This window comes from Clarias gariepinus, chromosome 15, assembly GCF_024256425.1.
Source record: "Clarias gariepinus isolate MV-2021 ecotype Netherlands chromosome 15, CGAR_prim_01v2, whole genome shotgun sequence".
NCBI classification, from domain to species: domain Eukaryota; kingdom Metazoa; phylum Chordata; class Actinopteri; order Siluriformes; family Clariidae; genus Clarias; species Clarias gariepinus.
Genome location: NC_071114.1, coordinates 23336242 through 23353781, shown reverse-complemented (window position 1 = coordinate 23353781; position 17540 = coordinate 23336242). Strand labels below are relative to the sequence as shown.

At 38.3% G+C, this 17540-nt stretch overlaps 1 protein-coding gene across 1 annotated transcript; it reads left to right on the top strand.

Moving 5' to 3' along the window:
* The first annotated feature begins 2829 nt into the window (after positions 1-2829).
* Positions 2830-16654, top strand: tbce (tubulin folding cofactor E). The gene is made up of 16 exons (XM_053512534.1): positions 2830-2983; positions 4694-4778; positions 6390-6566; positions 6697-6782; positions 6904-7003; positions 9067-9169; positions 9306-9382; positions 9664-9756; positions 10666-10730; positions 11564-11628; positions 11736-11888; positions 13435-13588; positions 13737-13805; positions 13889-13948; positions 14028-14119; positions 15592-16654. The coding sequence occupies exons 1-16, from the start codon at positions 2857-2859 to the stop codon at positions 15685-15687; spliced, it is 1602 nt and encodes a 533-aa protein (XP_053368509.1). The 5' UTR covers positions 2830-2856; the 3' UTR covers positions 15688-16654.
* Positions 16655-17540: the final 886 nt, after the last annotated feature.

Genomic DNA, 17540 nt, shown 5'->3' with positions numbered 1-17540 from the left:
CTTAGATTATGTGTATTACAATAAGAATTAATATTACATCTTAACTTGACGTTTTGACGTTTGAGCACGAAGTCTAAAAAGAGGAAATGTTGCGTCGTGTAATAGGTTAGTTCCTGTTTAGGTGTGTTTTCACGGACCGTATTTGTGTGCGCACCGTTAGTCACTGGTGATGGGAGAGGCGCGTGAAGGCAGCTCGCGTCAAAACACGGAAAGAAATTAATTACAGGTTTGAAGTTTATTTATTTCCTCTTGTGCGATAAAGATACACAGGTGTGGGTTTGGAGGGGAGATTAGTAAAGAAACATGATGACAAAGCGGTTAGCAGGACAGCTGGCGCGCGCGCGCGTGTGTGTGTGTGAGAGAGAGAGAGCGCGAGCTAGAGCAGGGCTTCTCAACCTTAGTGGTAAGCAAATGTCTTGAAAAAAAAAACATGTTCTTATAATTTACAAGCAACATTACTTAATTAAAAGTACATTTATGTTTAATATACTGTGAGACAGAATACATTCAAACCTAGTGGAAAACATGTCACTGTTTACTATAAGATGCCTAAACCAAAGCAACTACAACTTTAAAGCAAAATATATAATATAAGCGTCAGAAAGATTCAAAATACATTACAAGTTAATGCAAAAGTAATGGCACTGTTTGTCTGCAAATTGTTGCTTGTAAACCGAAACACTAAAACGTTTACAGGTGTTTTAGGATTAAAAAAAAAAAAACTATGAGAGAAAAATCTTCTTTGACTGACGTACATAAACAAACTAAATGAGCAAAGTGTGTGCATGTGTGTGTTTTTATTGATGTCTAAATAAACACATCAAGACATCGTAACACCAAAATCCTTTGGTGGAGGATCAAAAGATTGCATTTTGAAAAGGGGATTTTTCATCTCCATCTCAAACCAAAATCAAGCACGTAAAATATGCGACACATGAACGGCCCCCCCAGGGAAGTCGAAATACACAGCAGCCCAGTCTGAGAATCCCGGAAGGTTAATTGAAAGAAGTGCAGCAAATACTACAAATAATTTTTTATCAACGATATATTAATTTAATTATCTGTATATAAAAAAAAACTGAAATTCACTTTGTCTGTTGATGGGTGCTGTTTGGCCAGTGACCGGCAGGTGTTTGAACAGGTAGTCACATTCGATTATCAGCTTTTATGTCATATCGTAGGCATGTCACAGGTGTACCTTACCCAATGTCACAGTAGCATCATCACGTTTATGACATATTATCTGCGTGTCTTAAGCCAACCTCATAGAATATAACAGCAGGCAACAGTGTCTAAGCCGAAGACAGAAACATCAGGTCCAGCTCATAGCTCCATAAAATTGGCCGAGCGAGCAGTGAATTGACCGCACACTACAGTCGCACGCAATGGCAGCACACAGGTGTCATATGGTTTTGGGCACATAACCTTGTAAGTAACATGTATCATGCTTTCTTCTTGCAGAAATTTGTCAAATTTCCTTAAAATGCCACCTCCGAATGTCTGTCTAATGTCCGAAAAACTTCAATGCATTATAGAGGGCACAGTCCTCAATCACACTTGTTATTTACAGCATTCAGTCAGTTGCCTGAACTTGTTGTTGTCGTCGGTCTTTCGGCTGCTCCCGGCGAGGGGTCGCCACAGCGGAATACCCAGTCCGCACTACTGACGCAACCCTCCCATCTTATCCGGGCTTGGGACCGGCACTGCATCTAGTGGCTGGGGTTTTGGGCACTGGCTGGGAATTGAACCCGGGCCTTCCGCATGGACATTGGCATAAAAAAGGTGTGGTCGCCAGAGGGAGACACTGAGCTTTTCTTCTTAGATTTGGATTCTGACATCCTTGTCATGACCACTGACAGAAAACGTCGAAGTCTTGTGTGTCCGTGCCTGCAGGACAGAACATGAAAACTTGTTAAATGAAAGCTTGTTAGCTGACAGTTGAACACTCTGACGTTAAACACCAAACACTCACCGGTAGTCGACGTTGCCATGACAACCATATGTCAAACAGGGAAACTATAACATTTAGTCTTAATCTCAGGCCAGGATCAGGGAAGAAGGCATTAAAGAGACTTTATTTATAAAAAAAATTTAAAGGAAGGCTGGACTGAAAAATTGGCTTTGAGAGGCCATGAAGATGCAGGAGAACGAGACCTACAGTTAGCGGTAATGTAACTCTAACTAGATTCCAACTGCTGTTAAACAACAAAAAGAAGAAGGAACATCGTAACAATCTCCAGATAGAGTACAATATTAACAAGTTTTTATTTCAAAGTAGACTTTACATACACTTTATCTGCAGGGATTTTCTTAAAAATATTTTTTATCTTATCTTTTCCCTTATCTTATCACACTGTATTATTGCATTCCTAATTTGAGATGTGGTGATGGGTCCGGAATGACTTTAAGAAACCCTGTAGCTGATAAGGTCTTGATAAGATTTCAATAATATTGATGTGCCCCAGTTTAGATTTGATTGTTTTTCTTTACGGTTAATAAATAATTGCTACATGTCTTTGAAAACTTACAGTGCTTTATTAAGTCTGATTTTCTATAAAAGCAGATCTGACAGTAACATTGGTTCTGGCTGTGAGGCCACTCACAGCCTTATATTAATGCACCAATTCTAAAACCTTTTATTTTCAAACTTAGGAAACACAGGCTGCATTTTTACTTTTTTAACTTTAAGGCCAACAAATAAGTAAGCAAACAAAAAACAACTGTGATAGTGTAAGTAAAAAAAAAAACTGTAAATAAGAAATAAAAAATAGACTGTTGCATCTTGAAGCTGTTACATATGCTGGACCTTGTAGTAAATATTTCTTTAATGGTGTATTTTGTGTTGTTTAGTGGGGTATGAGGATTCAAGAACAGGATATATGTACAATGGAACAGATGCCCGAGGACACAGTGGGCCGGCGGGTGCTGTGTGATGGAGAACGGGCCACGGTGCGATACGTCGGGACAGTTCCACCTACCACAGGTGACTGCAACTTTGTGAACTTTAAAGACCTGACAGTTGTATACAGTATTGTGCACATTTTGTTATACAGTTTTGGAACAAGTTTGGATTGCTTTTCTACATTCTAGAATAACACTGGCATTAGGGAATCAAGTAACAACAACAATTAGTTGTTGTTTTAAAACATGAAGGTCAGCTGTTCTGGAATAGTTTTTGCAAGAACAATATTGTGAAGTGCATTTGCAAAACCCATCAAGCACCATAATGAAACTTGTAAAGCAAGACTTTGCAGCCTCAAAAATCACCAATTAACAATTAATGAGAAAAGACAATCTAATTATAAGGTGTGTCCAAACTTCTCACTAGTACCGTATATGTTTATCATGTCTGCATTATTATATACAAAACTGAAACATTACCATGTGCAAAAAGTACCAGAAGAACTGGCTTATTCTCCAGCACACTCAGTAAAATCTACCAGCTGTTTTACTTATAAAATTGCACTAATCTGTATCTAACACTACTGATTATTTTTACGCCAAATATGACTGTTGATTTTATTAATCATTGGTGCTCCTTATAGAAGTTTATCTTGTGTAGTATCTTCTTTGGTTCTTCTAAAGCATCTTTGCTTATGACATTGGTTTTTATGTTACTAAGACTTTTGCCCAGTACTGTAAGTAAAACAGCTGTTTATGTTTTACTGAGCATCCTAGTTCTTCTTCAAAGTTCTTCTGGTAACTTTGTCACACTTGCTCCTTTTTATGGTTTTAAAAATATTGAATGGTTTTTAACATACAAATACAGACATGATAAACAAACAGTGTATAACAAAGTGTTTTAAAGGTGAGGTTAAGGCTTTTTTCACAGTGATTCACTTTTCTATTTGGATTTTTTTCTTTTAAAGAGACTTGTGACTGCAAAAAAATTAAGATGTTATGGTGTCATGTAATAAAATGTACATGGAGCTAATATAATACTTAATAAAGTTTAAGTCAGGTTGTTATGAGTAAAAAAAAACATTGTTGTTTTTAAAACACATTCATTTATAGTAAGTAGATGATAATCATACCAGTTAATTGATTATAGATTACAGTCACCAAAACATATACACTACCGTTTTAGAACACTTTCAAATTTCTTTTTTCTTGTTTAGTGATTTATTTTCTACATTCTACAACAATCCTGGGTTTTTCAAAACTATAAAATAACACATATGGGGTTAGGTAATTATGTAACAACAAGGAAAAACAACAGTTAGTTGTTATTTTAAGACACAGAGGTTAGTCTTTCTGTAATAGTTCTTGCAAGAACAGTATTGTCAAGTGCATTCGCAAAATCCGTCAAGCACCATAATGAAACTGGCTCTCATAAAGACCATCCCAGAAGGGCGAGACCAAAACCTACCTCTGCCGCAGACGAGAAGTTTATTTATCAGCTTGAAAAATTACCAATTAACAGCAACTCAGATTAGAGGCGTTATAAAGTCTTTACAGAGCATAAGTAGCAGAAACATCTCAATATCAAAGAAGATTAATGCATTTTTGGACGCCTTTAGCATTCGTTTACAATGTAGAAAGAAATAAAAATCAGGAACCATCATGGAGTTAGAAAGTGTTCTAAAACTTTTGAATGGTAGTGTATTTACGAGTAAATAATAACACATTAGCAGATTTGGTTGTATGTCACAGATTGCACTTTGTGAGCCACTTGAATTCTCTTTAATTAAAGGATTGTGGCTTGGTGTGGAGTGGGACAATCCAGAGAGAGGCAAACATGACGGAAGCCATGAAGGAGTCCGCTACTTTACCTGCAGGTAACTGACATGCTTAAGCTAGGATGAGAATTTCATCAACCTCATAATCTTCAAAAAATGTGTGTATTACCTGATAAAAAGTGTCCTGACCTGGAAGGAAAACTAAAAGGATTAAAAACTTTCCACCTAATCTCCTTCGGTCATATATAAGGGTATATTATTTGCCTGCCTGCTGCTCTCTCTCTCTCTCTCTCTCTCTCTCTCTCACTAAAGGCAAGAGAGAGAGTGTGTGAACCTGCACGGCGTGCACACACATAACGATAGGCTGAGGGAGAAAATGCGTGCGATCAGCCACTTCTACAGCGCAAGAGAGAGAAAAACCTTTGGCTTAGTTGTGATCAGGTGACGCTCAGCGTCAAAACAAAAGGCGTATGCGTGATACATGATACTCGGTACTCGTAAACCAAGACAATGCTAGTTTTTCAAGTCAAAATTTATTAAAAATCTTTGCTCGTCTTGCGGAACACTCGCAAACCGCGTTACTTGCAATCCTATACAATACCTATACTAATCTTATACTGCTATAAGATTGCAGTTAATTACCTTTAGCTTGTAGATTTGATTACAGCACACAATGTGGTAACCAGTTCATGTGTGAAAATTATTCTTCCTGGTCTAAGAACCACTCTTTCACAATTTAGAGTCCTAGAATATGTCTGTGCTGTCAGAGAAGAAAAACTTCCTTTGATGTAATCATATGATCATTCAGCACATTTAGGTCATCAGCTGACTTCATTTTATTGCCACATAACATTTCTGAGTCTAGACCTGACCAACTGAAGCAACCCCAGACCCAGAGGCTTGTACAGTGGCCACTATGCATGATGGGTGCATTGCTTCATGTGTTTTCCTTTTTACCCTGATGTACCCATCACTCCTAAATGGAGTTAATCTGAACTCATCAGACCACATGTCCTTTTCCACTGCTCCAAAGTCCAATCTTTATGCTTCCTAGCAAATTGAAGTTTTTTTTTTTTGTCTGATTAGTCTCACTAACGAGTGGCTTTCTTATGGCCATGCAGCTGTTTCATCCCAATCCTGTGAGCTCTCATATTGTGTTTGTGGAAAGGCTTTTAATTTTACTGTTAACATAGCTCTTTTTTTTACCATGAAACTTCACCAAGTGTTTTAGTGATCTCCATTTATGATTTTTTCCTCCGACCACATTACTTCCACAAAGTTCACAGCTCAGTGAGTTTTCAACCTAGTTCCAGTAATTTAAAATCTCCTTAGTTGTTTTCTTTGCTGATGCAGTCCAATAATTTGACCCTTCTGAAATGGTAACTTTTTTTAGACCAGACAGTGTATAATATAATATAATAAGCTACAATTACTATGAGTAGGCAAAGGCACCACCAATACTCCTGTATGGATCAATAGCAGTAAGAACAGCGCACGGGTTTCAAAACTGCAAAATATAAATACTTTTGGAACCCATTGTGCTGTGAGACACAAAACATTTCCCCTAACAGTACTTTCTTCTATTTGTAAATCTTGTAGAATGTACTACTATGTTTTATCATCTCATGTCATGTCATCTTATCATCAAGTTTGATTATGAAAGAATGTCTAGTGCTGATATTTGGTTTGTGTTCTTCTCTGTCTCATAAGTCATCCCTCAGGTGGCTCGTTCGTGCGGCCTAAAAAAGCCAGCTTTGGAGTGGACTTCCTGTCTGCAGTGAAGCACCGCTATGAGCTGGATCTGGACCAGGCCATTGGAAATGAAGTTACAATTTCCACCAAGACTGTGAAGATGGTCGGCTTCGAGTCTGTTCTAGAAAAACAGCGGTGAGTAAAGAGATGCATGTAAGGGTGAGAGTTCGAGTGAAAGCTGACACACTCTGCAGCTCGAACAGATCAGAACTTTGGTATCAATGTCTTGTTTTTTTTTTTTTTTGCTTTTAATTTTTTTAAACAGGATGGGAAATCTAGCAGAGATTGCGCTCATAAACTGTGAAGTGTCTGGTCCAGGGCCTGAAAATGAGATCAGGAATAGCACACCCAGTATCCTTTTAAGGATCAATACATAAAAGAAAACTTTCTCCATGTAGATTCTGTGGTAAGTTACGTTAAGTCCTGTGTGTGTGTGTAGTATATGGGGTGTTCCTTTAACCTGTCCTCTCAGAAGTAGTTTCTCTGGATCTCTCTGGAAATCTTCTCAGCTCATGGGAGGTTGTGGCTGCAATTACAGAGCAGCTAGAGCAACTGCAAGTACTCTGTCTCAGGTAGATATCTGTCCATCATTCCATCCATTCATCCATTAATACATTACACCTGTCTATCCATTACTGTATATCATTCATCAATTAATTACATCCATTCACCCATCGATTTGAGTAATCCATCTAACCATCATTTCCTTTTATTAAATTAATTACATCCATCACTTGCATGTATCCATTCTGTCCATCCAACAGTTACATCCATCTAACATCATATCTAACCACTCCATCAAATCCATTGCATCTATTTCATTCATCGGTTCCTTTCATGAATTCATCAATTTACTAATTATATTTATTTCCACATATATCCATCCACCCAATTTATGTTCACCAATTTTTCATTTAAATCACCTATACACATCCATCCATCCTAATTATGACCATTCTTCCACTCAACTACCAATCCCAATTATATCATTCACCATCCATCTGAATTTTGTCCATTTATTCATCCATCAATAAATCCATTGAATCAATTAAATCCATTTTACACTTAATTTCCTTTCATTAAAACCATTTGTCATTCCATCTATCAATTCATTTATTTAATATAAACAACCATGAAAATTGTCCATCCATATTTTACTTACATCAGTTATAACCATCTATCCATCCAAACTATGTCTATACATCCCTGCATCCATTAGAGGTTGGCGATACTGCAAAATTGTGCATCAATCCGATACCAAGTAAATACAGGGCCAATATCCGATATCTGTATATATCTGATACCGATATTGATACCGCTATTTTTTTATTTTTAGCACACAATATTAATGACATTTACAAAATTATTAATTTTGGTCTACAGCCTATCCACTTGTAGCTTAAAAAAGCAATCCTTTAGTATCATTAACATTAATGAAGATTTATAAATATTGTAAAAAATGTGTTATTCATTTTTAGTTGTCCATAAATACATTGTTAACAAATGACATTTTATTTGTAAAGTGTTACCATTTTTCAACACCGGCAAAATAATCACTTTACTTTTAATATAAAACCGCAGTTTTACAAAAAATACCACAGTTAAACTATGGTTAGTGTAAGCATTGTTAACTTGTGGTTTATATTACCCATGGTTACTTTTTGTTACAACAACTATGGTAATGATACTTCATGCTGAAGATCCAATATGACTAAAAACATTTCTCAATCTTTACCAGTGTTAGCTACCTGGATATTTCTGAAGCTGAAAGAACTCTGCCAGCGTGACTTTTGTCTCGCTGACGGCGGGGCTCTGTCTGAAGGATTGGCTCCTGTCTTTCTCTTTGTAGTTCCACGCTCTCTTTGTCATGTCGTTTTATGTGTTTGTGTAAGTTGGTGGTGTTACCACAGCGAATGACCTTTTCACAGACGTCGCAATTTGCTGTGTTTTCATTCACAGCAGTAAAATATTTCCACACAGCGCTCGTTTTTTATCTGCCAGCTCCATGATACAAAGTCAGACACGCACCTCGCTCTCACTCTCTCTGCAGCTGCTTGTTTTTGGCGCTGCTGAGTCACGTGAACAATGTGCATGACGCGCGAAAGGAGCTGCATAAGAGAAAGCATTACATACAAGCTCATTTTAAATATTATATTTTATGCAAAATAAATAAAATCACTGGTTTAAAAAAGCCCTTAATATCGATATTTTTACTTTTGGATTGATAATTTTTAATACAACCCCTTTATCAAAATTATCGATATTAAGGATTGATACGCCCACCCCTAGCATCCATCCATCTAACCATTTAAACTGTCAATCATTTCATCCATCCATCCATCTACCCATCCATTCTTATTATGCTTATTCATGCATCCATCCAGCCATTCTAATTGTCAATCCTTTTATTCTTCCATCCATCCATCCATCAATCCATCTATACATGTATTTATTGTAATAATGTCCATCTATACATCCACCCATCCATTTGTCTATTCTAATCATGTTCATCCATCCATCCATCATTTCCATATGCCCATTGTAATGACATCTATACATCCAACAATCTTTCTCTGCTAGTTCTAGTTTATCTATCCATCCTGAGTAACCCCGCTACTGTATCTATTTATTCTAGCTACAATCGACTAGCGATTTCCTTGAATCCATTCAACCTGAGCCACGCCTTCTCCCATCTAAGGGTCCTGATGCTTAACAGTTGTGCTATCACATGGTCTCAGGTAAAGGACAGACACACACACCTGTTGAGTATATGATGTGTTTATCACTGTTTTATCCTTCTTAAAATGCACAAGCCATATTTATTACTCTCATTAGAAGTCTTATCGAGTCACTGCGCTTTCTGTGTCATTTCAGGTGCTCCAGTGCGCCCCCATGTGGCCACAAATAGAAGAGCTTTTACTCAACGATAATAAAATAACAGAATTGAAAAGGTCAGACACTGCTATAATTACTCCACGTTAATTGGCCTTACAGTCATAAACATACGGTGCTATAAGTGTCTTTGCAACCTGCATTTAAAGTCAAATGTTGTCTTGCGTTATGTTTTCTGTAAAAAAATTAAAATTTCAACTCGTTTTAATTTGGGTTATTTTATTTGCATGTTGTACTGTTTACTGCACAATATAGTAATTATGTATGTTAAAAAATATCTTTAGATTACTATGTGCATACAAAAATTAAAGGTGTTAATCAATTTTTTTTTTTTTTTTAGGCCTGTAGATGTGCTTCAAGGTTTGAAGGTTCTCGACTTGTCCAAAAACAATTTGATGCAGGAAAGTGTACTACAGTTATCACACCTGTGCAGGTAATGTATATATTTAAATTGAATAACTGGTATTTTTGCACACCCCACTGATGGGTATAGGCTGATTCACTCAAAAGAGGCCCCGAATATTCTGTAATCGTTAAATGTACCGGCTAAGGATATCGGGGGGGAATAGCGGCCTTTTTTTTTCTTTTTGATCATGGAGCGGTGTTCGGTGAGTGGCTAAGGGATTTTCAGCCACTCGTATATGGGTGTTTTGCGAGTTAACATAACCTAACAAATGAAACTACGCCTCTTCTGAGAACCATGTGATGTCCAATATTCTATTAATGTCCCTCACAAACGCCTTGAACCAGTGACAGTTTTCTGACTTTCTCCATATCGCTTGCTTTGAGCTCCTAAACTACGGTGAAACGATTCGAATGCAGGTTTTTTTTGACCTCCCAGTCTCCTGTGTAAGGCGTCTTAGAGATTTCGTAGGCGACTGCTGCAGACAAGACCGATTGTGTCCTGCGACATTTTCAGGGAGCCTCTGCAACAAAAAAGGATCAATGAACCCATCGTTTTCAGTTTCCATTCCATCCTCTGTATAACACTCTTTGAGGGTACGTTAGGAGCAACATATTTCTTGTTTAATTCACTTTCACTATGTCGACACGCTGCTCATTACTGTACACCACCATCTTAACGAGAAGTCAAATGACTGTGTGAAAGGATACAGCATTAAACAGCACGATGGCTATCTGGCACCTACCTTATCGGCCCGACTCGGGGGCCCAACCGCGTGTTCGAAGCTCCATATACCGAGGAACACATTGTGCATTGTTTTGTTCAGAATGCTTCGTCCTAGCGTGAGTTATTACAGAATATTCCGGGGTAAATCACCCAGAATTACATGTTGTTGTTTTTTTTACTTTGTTACAAATGTCCTTTTGTTTGGAAACTTAGGTTGGAGACATTGAACCTCTGCAGCACAGGACTGTCTGCCATTCAGTTCAGTGACACATTACCAGGTAACGCAATATCCAGACCAGAAGTAATATCTTAGACCTCCTGCACTGCACGCATTAACATTTTTCTCAGCACACCGGATTTAACTCATCAGCTAAGCAACAGCTTTTTTTGAACTGGAATCTGTGATAAAGCAGGAAAAACCCTGTGATCTCCGGGACAAGTGGTGCTGCACGAACAGGGTTGAGAACCACAGACCTGGGCTAAGATAGATCGCTGACAGATGTTTATTCTTTAGAAATAGTAATGGAAAGCTTGAATGACCTAAGTCTGTCAGATCTGCAACGTAAACAGTTATTCTGGCACATTGCTCACAAGTGTATTAGCAGTAACAGAAATGGTCACGCCTCATTCATCATAACATTGAACCAATACATACTGAATCCTAATAATTTTATTTGTATTTTACAGTAAATATTTATTATAGAACAGTTAAATTTCTCTAAATTGTGTCTCTTAAAAGTTCAAGGTTGTTACTAAAAAAAAAAAATATATATATATATATATATATATATATATAAATATATATATATATATATATATATATATATATATATATATATATATATATATATATATATATATATATATATATAAATATATATATATATATATATATATGTGTGTGTGTGTGTGTATGACTGTGTATGTGACAAATAAAATTTGAATTTGAATTTTTTTATTTTGTCTAGAAGTTGTAATTCCCCTTTCAGAAAACGGCCCTCCTCTCTGATTATCAGCAATGCTATCTTTCTATCTTTGTAATGAATTTTTCTTCACTGAGAATTCATAATTAATCTAATAATGTTAATTATATGTATTTAATGCCGTCTAGGCACCAAGACTTCAGCGTTTCCTGCACTGAAGATTCTTTTGCTTGACGACAATCAAATTAATGAGGTAGGAACCTTTTATAAATATGACGCAGGAACCTAAAAGTAAAAAAGTAAAGCAGGGGAAGTTGGTACATTAAGCCTGAAAGACTTTTTTCTGTCATTGTCTCTCAGTGGGCTGTTATTAATGAGCTGGAGAAGCTGAAATCTTTAGTGCAGTTGTCCTGCAGTCGAAACCCGCTGATGGATTTGGAGAAAAACCGAAAGACGACTGTGCAGCTTCTCATCGCCCGCATTGGCCAGCTGGAGATACTCAACAGGTGTCAGGTCTGTGTTTTATAGATAGATGTATCTTCCTAACATTCTATGTGAACCAATAGTAAAGTACTCGCCCTATCATCTGGAAATCGCGAGTTCGATTCCTGGGTGATGCTGTTACCTCTCGCAGTCAGAGGCCTAAAGAAAGCTGATTGGCTGAGCTCTCTCAGAGGGGAGGGATGAGAGGTACTTAGTGCTCTCACATTAATCCTCCGTGCGTGAGCGAGCAGTTCGGAAAGATGAGGCCGGCTGGCATCACGTGGTTCGGGGGACACGTGATAGTCTTTGGCCCTCCCGACCTAGTGGTAGTAGTAGCCTTAATGTGGAGCCCCCTAGTGACAGGGAGGAATTGGATACGACTAAATTAGGGAGAAAATCGAGGTAAATATCCAAAAAACAAAAAAAACATTCTATGTGAACATAAATATGTTATATATACTACCACTCAAAGGCTTGGATCACTTTCTAGCTCGATGGTTGTTTCTGATTTTTATATCTTTCTTTACTGAAAAACATTACTGAGGGCATCCAAAATATGCAATAATCTACTTTGAACAGCTGATATTGAGATGTGTCCGCTACTTATGCTCCGTAAAGCCTTCATAATGGCTCTAATCTTATGTACTGTTTGTTAATTGTTGATTTCTTAGGCTGGTAACCAGTGTTGGGGGGACATTACTTTTTAAAGTAACTAATTACATTGCAAAATTACTGTCTTTAAAAAGTAATCTGTTACATTGGAGCATTACCTTCTGATAAAAGTAACTAGTTTGAGTAGTTTTCCATTGCAGAAAATAAAAACTCCTTTGTGGTTCCTCATGCATGTTGTTTTAGTCAAGTCCTTCATAATTATTCTACCATCATCACTCAGCGAAGTTTGGCCCATAATCTGTTAACTACTAACAGCAGGAATAACAGAGAGGGGTGGGTTAGCAAGGGTTGGGGCTTGTAGATTGACTTTCTCACACACACACACACACACACACACACACACACACACACACACACACACTAAACGGAATGACTGCTGTCTGGCTCACGGATTACATCAATTGTTTGAATAACGCATTACATTTTTTTAAATATAACTAAATAAGTAAGTACTTAAATGGCGGACCTAACGCGTTGGATTACTCGTTGCTTAAAAAAAGTAATCCAAGTTTGTTATGCATTACACCCAACAGAGGTAAGATTTTGGTATTGCTTTCCTGGGAAGGTCATCATGAGAGCCAGTTTTATCATAATGCTTAATGGGTTTTGCAAATGCAATTAACAATAATGTTCTTGCAAGAACTATTCCAGAAAGGTACAAAAAATAACAACTGACTGTTGTTGTTACATAATTAACTAGTTCCCTATGCGTTATTTTATAGTTTTGAAATCTCCAGTATTGTTGTAGAATGTAGAAAATAAATGATCGATTCAAAAACAAAGAAATTTGCAAGTGCAAGTGAATCCAAACTTCTGAGCGGTAGTCGTAATCCCAATCACATGCTGATGTATTAATATTCTTGTTCTAATATGTATTCTTGATGCAGAGTGTTTTGTTTCCCAGGTGCTGCAGGACGATAGAAGAGGTGCCGAGCTGGATTACTGTCGAAAGTTCGGTCGCGCTTGGCTACAGTCTGGAGGTCACAGAGATCCGCCACTGAACCGACCCAGTGCAGAGTTTATAGAACAGCACCCTCGGTATCTCACGCTCATCCAGAGTGAGTCAGCATTTATACTAACCCGCAGTAAACCTCACGAACACAGCCGTGTTGAAACTGCCATAATTGTCACCGCAAACTACGGTAAAAGTGTGTGTGAGTGGTAGTTGCGCTCAACAGTTAACTAATAGCGTTATGTGTTTTACAGAATATGGTGCACCTGAGGAAGGTGAGCTAAAGGAGCAGAAAACTTTAGTCCTGAAAGACAAGCTGCTGAGTGAGTCACTACGTCATTCGTACTTAGCAGTGTCTCAAAGGCATCTTTATTTACCTCATGGTTTTTGTTTTGTGTCCCATCAGCGATTACATTCGAGTGTCCTGAGGATGCCGACAGGACACCCATACAGAAAAAGCTTCCTGGTAAGAAGGTGTCAGGAGCATTATGTTCCCAAACAAATAAAATGCATCAATTGTTTTGACCTTCTGTTGCTTCCTTCAGGCTCGATGATCGTTCAGAATGTAAAGGGGCTGCTGTATCGATTATTGAAACTACCACATGCTGAGCTCACCCTCACCTACACCAGCTCAAAGGTAACACCGGCTCTGCATTCACACAAGCCCTGATCTACAAGCCAGAATAACCTGCTTTAATAAAGTTTGTGTGTATGGAGGACTTACTATATAACGATTGTGTAAAATATGTAAGGCGCAAAATACTGTACAGTGCAAGGTGTAATCCTGCATTGAGTACTTCGGAATAGACCAGGGTCGATGAACATACATACTAAGAAATGATTAAAAGCATGTAGACATGACTGTACATCATACATTAATGCACATTACAATTTCTGCATACCGTAGTACTTACTGATCCAGAGCGATGGGTGCACCAGGGTAAGAAGGCAGCACATGAAGCAATGCGCACATCATCCATAGTGGCACTGTACAAGCCTCTGGAGGCAGCTTTATGATCTGTGGTTGCTTCAGTTGGTCAGGTCTAGGCTCAGCAATGTTATGTGGCAATAAAATCACGTCAGCTAATCACCTGAATGTACCGAATGACCAGGTTATCGCATTTACGCATTTTTCTCTCTACTGGTATGGGCATACTCTAAGACTCGAGCTGTGAAAGAGTGTTTCTGAGTCCATGAGGAATCTTTTGTCACATAAACTAGTGCACCATAATCAAGGCTAATAGTTCTCGAATAAAGGTGTTTATTTTTTTCCCTTCTTTTTTTTCCATTCCTCCCATGTTGTTGAGCGCATCGGGTGACTAGCCTCCGGTTGCTAGCCTGACACCCAACCCACTTCCATTCTTTAGGCTTTGGGGCCAGCAAAGGCAGAGTGATTTAGTGTGGGCAGAGCTCATACAAATGCCCAACAATGTCAACCCGATGGTGCTAGGAGTCAAACCTCAGCAACTCAGGGCCTCAACCACCTGAGCCACCACTGTAATTAAAGCTTGAAGTTTACACTCACTCTCAGTCACTCATCTTCTATACCGCTTTATCCTGTATTCAGGGTTGCGGGGACCTGGAGCCTATCCCAGGAGGCTTAGGGCACGAGGCGGCGTACACCTTGGACAGTGTACCAATTCATAGCAGAGCACACACAGACACACACTTATTCACACACTACGGGCAATTTGGGATCAACAATTCTGCAGTCGTTGGACTGTGGGAGGAAACCAGAGTAAACCCACCAAGCACGGGAAAAACATGCACACCCCATGCACACAGAGACGGGAATCAAACTGAGGTGCAAGGCGACAATGCTAACAGAATCTAATAAAAAATAAATTCATTAAACAATGATATTGATGATTAATATTTCACCAATCTTAAAATGAACATTACAATTAATGCATTTTAGATTATACAGTCTTAGTACAGAAATGATTAGACCCCTGGACAGAAATCACTCACTCATCGTCACTCAGGGCATGGACAGAACTTTCTATAAAAAAGTTACATTATTAAGACAAAAGTATTTATTTTATTGTGTTGTTAATCAGACTTATTAACAGACTGAACTAATTTCTCTGTCTCTTTGACATTATCCAGATGGCAGGAAACGAGTTCAGCATCGACAATGACCTGAAGTCACTCCAGTTCTACTCTATAGAAGACGGGGACAGAATTCAGGTCCGCTGGTCTTGAGGATGCAGTTAGAACCCCATGGACTCTGGACTGGGTTTAGTCTCCTTCTAGACCACGCGAACACAGCACTACACAACAAAGAGCACGTCTGACCCTTCTCTCTGTCTTTTCACCATGTCTGGACACAATCTGATGCTGGAGGGTCTGTAGAGAGAAGGGTATGAGTCGGGTAGTGCTCTTAGCTTTTTATGTGTAGTTATGAAATAAGATGTTATGCTTTGATTTTAGATCCGGTAGAGAAAATGTGAACCGTAATCTTTTTTCCCCGCTCGAAAAGGAGGAACTTTTTCCACCGAGGTTTTGGAAACTTCTGAGGAAACATGCTTTGCTGTCATCATTTAACACAAAACTGCAGCTTTCCGTGGCAGGTGGTTTAGAAGCAGTTTGTGTAAGAGGTATTAGTTTGTCTGAGATGTCAGACGCTGGATATTGGATATTCAGCTTTTGTCATTAGCTCGAAACCAAGCCAAAGAGAGAATAATTCACCAAGTCTGTCAGATTCTTCTAGCTCTATTTTCCCCCTGTTAATTTATTGCTACCCTGTTCTCTTATTTTTTTCTCACCTTCTACCTCTTTCTCTTTATGACTCTTCTGCCTCTTCAAACTTTCTAACCTTCATATGAAATGTTTGAATTCATCTAGTAGTAATCACTGATATGCAGAAATGGATTACAGCGGGGTTAGTCATGTTATTTTACATTGACGTTCTTTCTGTATGGCAAGCATGTATACAGTATATAACAATAATCCACAGACTACAGTAAGAAGTGAAAGTACAGTAATATCTATGGGGGGATGGACAGCAACTAATACGATACTCTGTAGCAGCTTTACCCAATATTGCAGTTCTCTAAATAGCACTCATACTCAAGAAGAAAAAATAATGGAGAAATAAAAGATTCTTAAACATGGTAAAGTCTCGACTTTGTATCTCAGTAGAACTGAAAGGTTTCTGTTACTGCAGCCAAGGACGGTTTCTATCACGCCTTTATGCTGGAATGTTCTTCTTGCGTTTTATTAAAGGTCACCCTTTATGCAAAATTCACTTTTTAGTTGTTCCAGTCTGCGTGTACAAACAAACATGAGGGAGTAACATAAGAAGAGACCCTCCCCTGGCCTGTTGTTCAGATCTTGGTGTTCTCTGGAGGTTTGTGGCCCAGCTGGTAGCTCATTTACATGAAAACTGAAATGACACATTTGATGGGGGATTGACATAACAGGAGTTTGAGGTATGGGAAAAAATGCATTATCTGACTGGTCTTTAAGCTGAATATTTAACACGCATGCACGCTTTGAGAGAGCTCGGAGAGTTGTGTTAACTTAAAGTGCTGAACTTGTTTTAGAACAAGCTGAACTCTGAGCTGACCTGCGCACTCAGTAGTCACATCTCAACACTAGATGCCGCCAGTAACAAGGCACTGTACTAGTAAATAAGAAAGTCTAGCATTGACACCAACTAACAATAGGTTAGCAGTACATAAATGACATCATCCTAGCTAGTAAAGTAGTCCAGTGATCCTGCTTACATGATTGACAGAGATAGAGAGATATAACTAAGTACCTTAAGTACATATTTAATATATCTGTACTGTAGGTTTTTAGTACTTTATTAGAAAATCCTTTGTACTTTTACTCTGCACAAAGGTACATTGAATACCTGTACTTTTCCTTAACAACAATGATGTGAAGTATTTGAAGCATATTTAGTTCTCGATTTTCCCCCTAATTAAGTCGTGTCCAATTCTTCCCCGTCCTCACACATTAAGGCTACTACTACCACTCAGTCGGGAGGGCCGAAGACTATCGCGTGTTTCCACGTGGGAGCACTAAATACCTCTAAATTACCTCTAAAT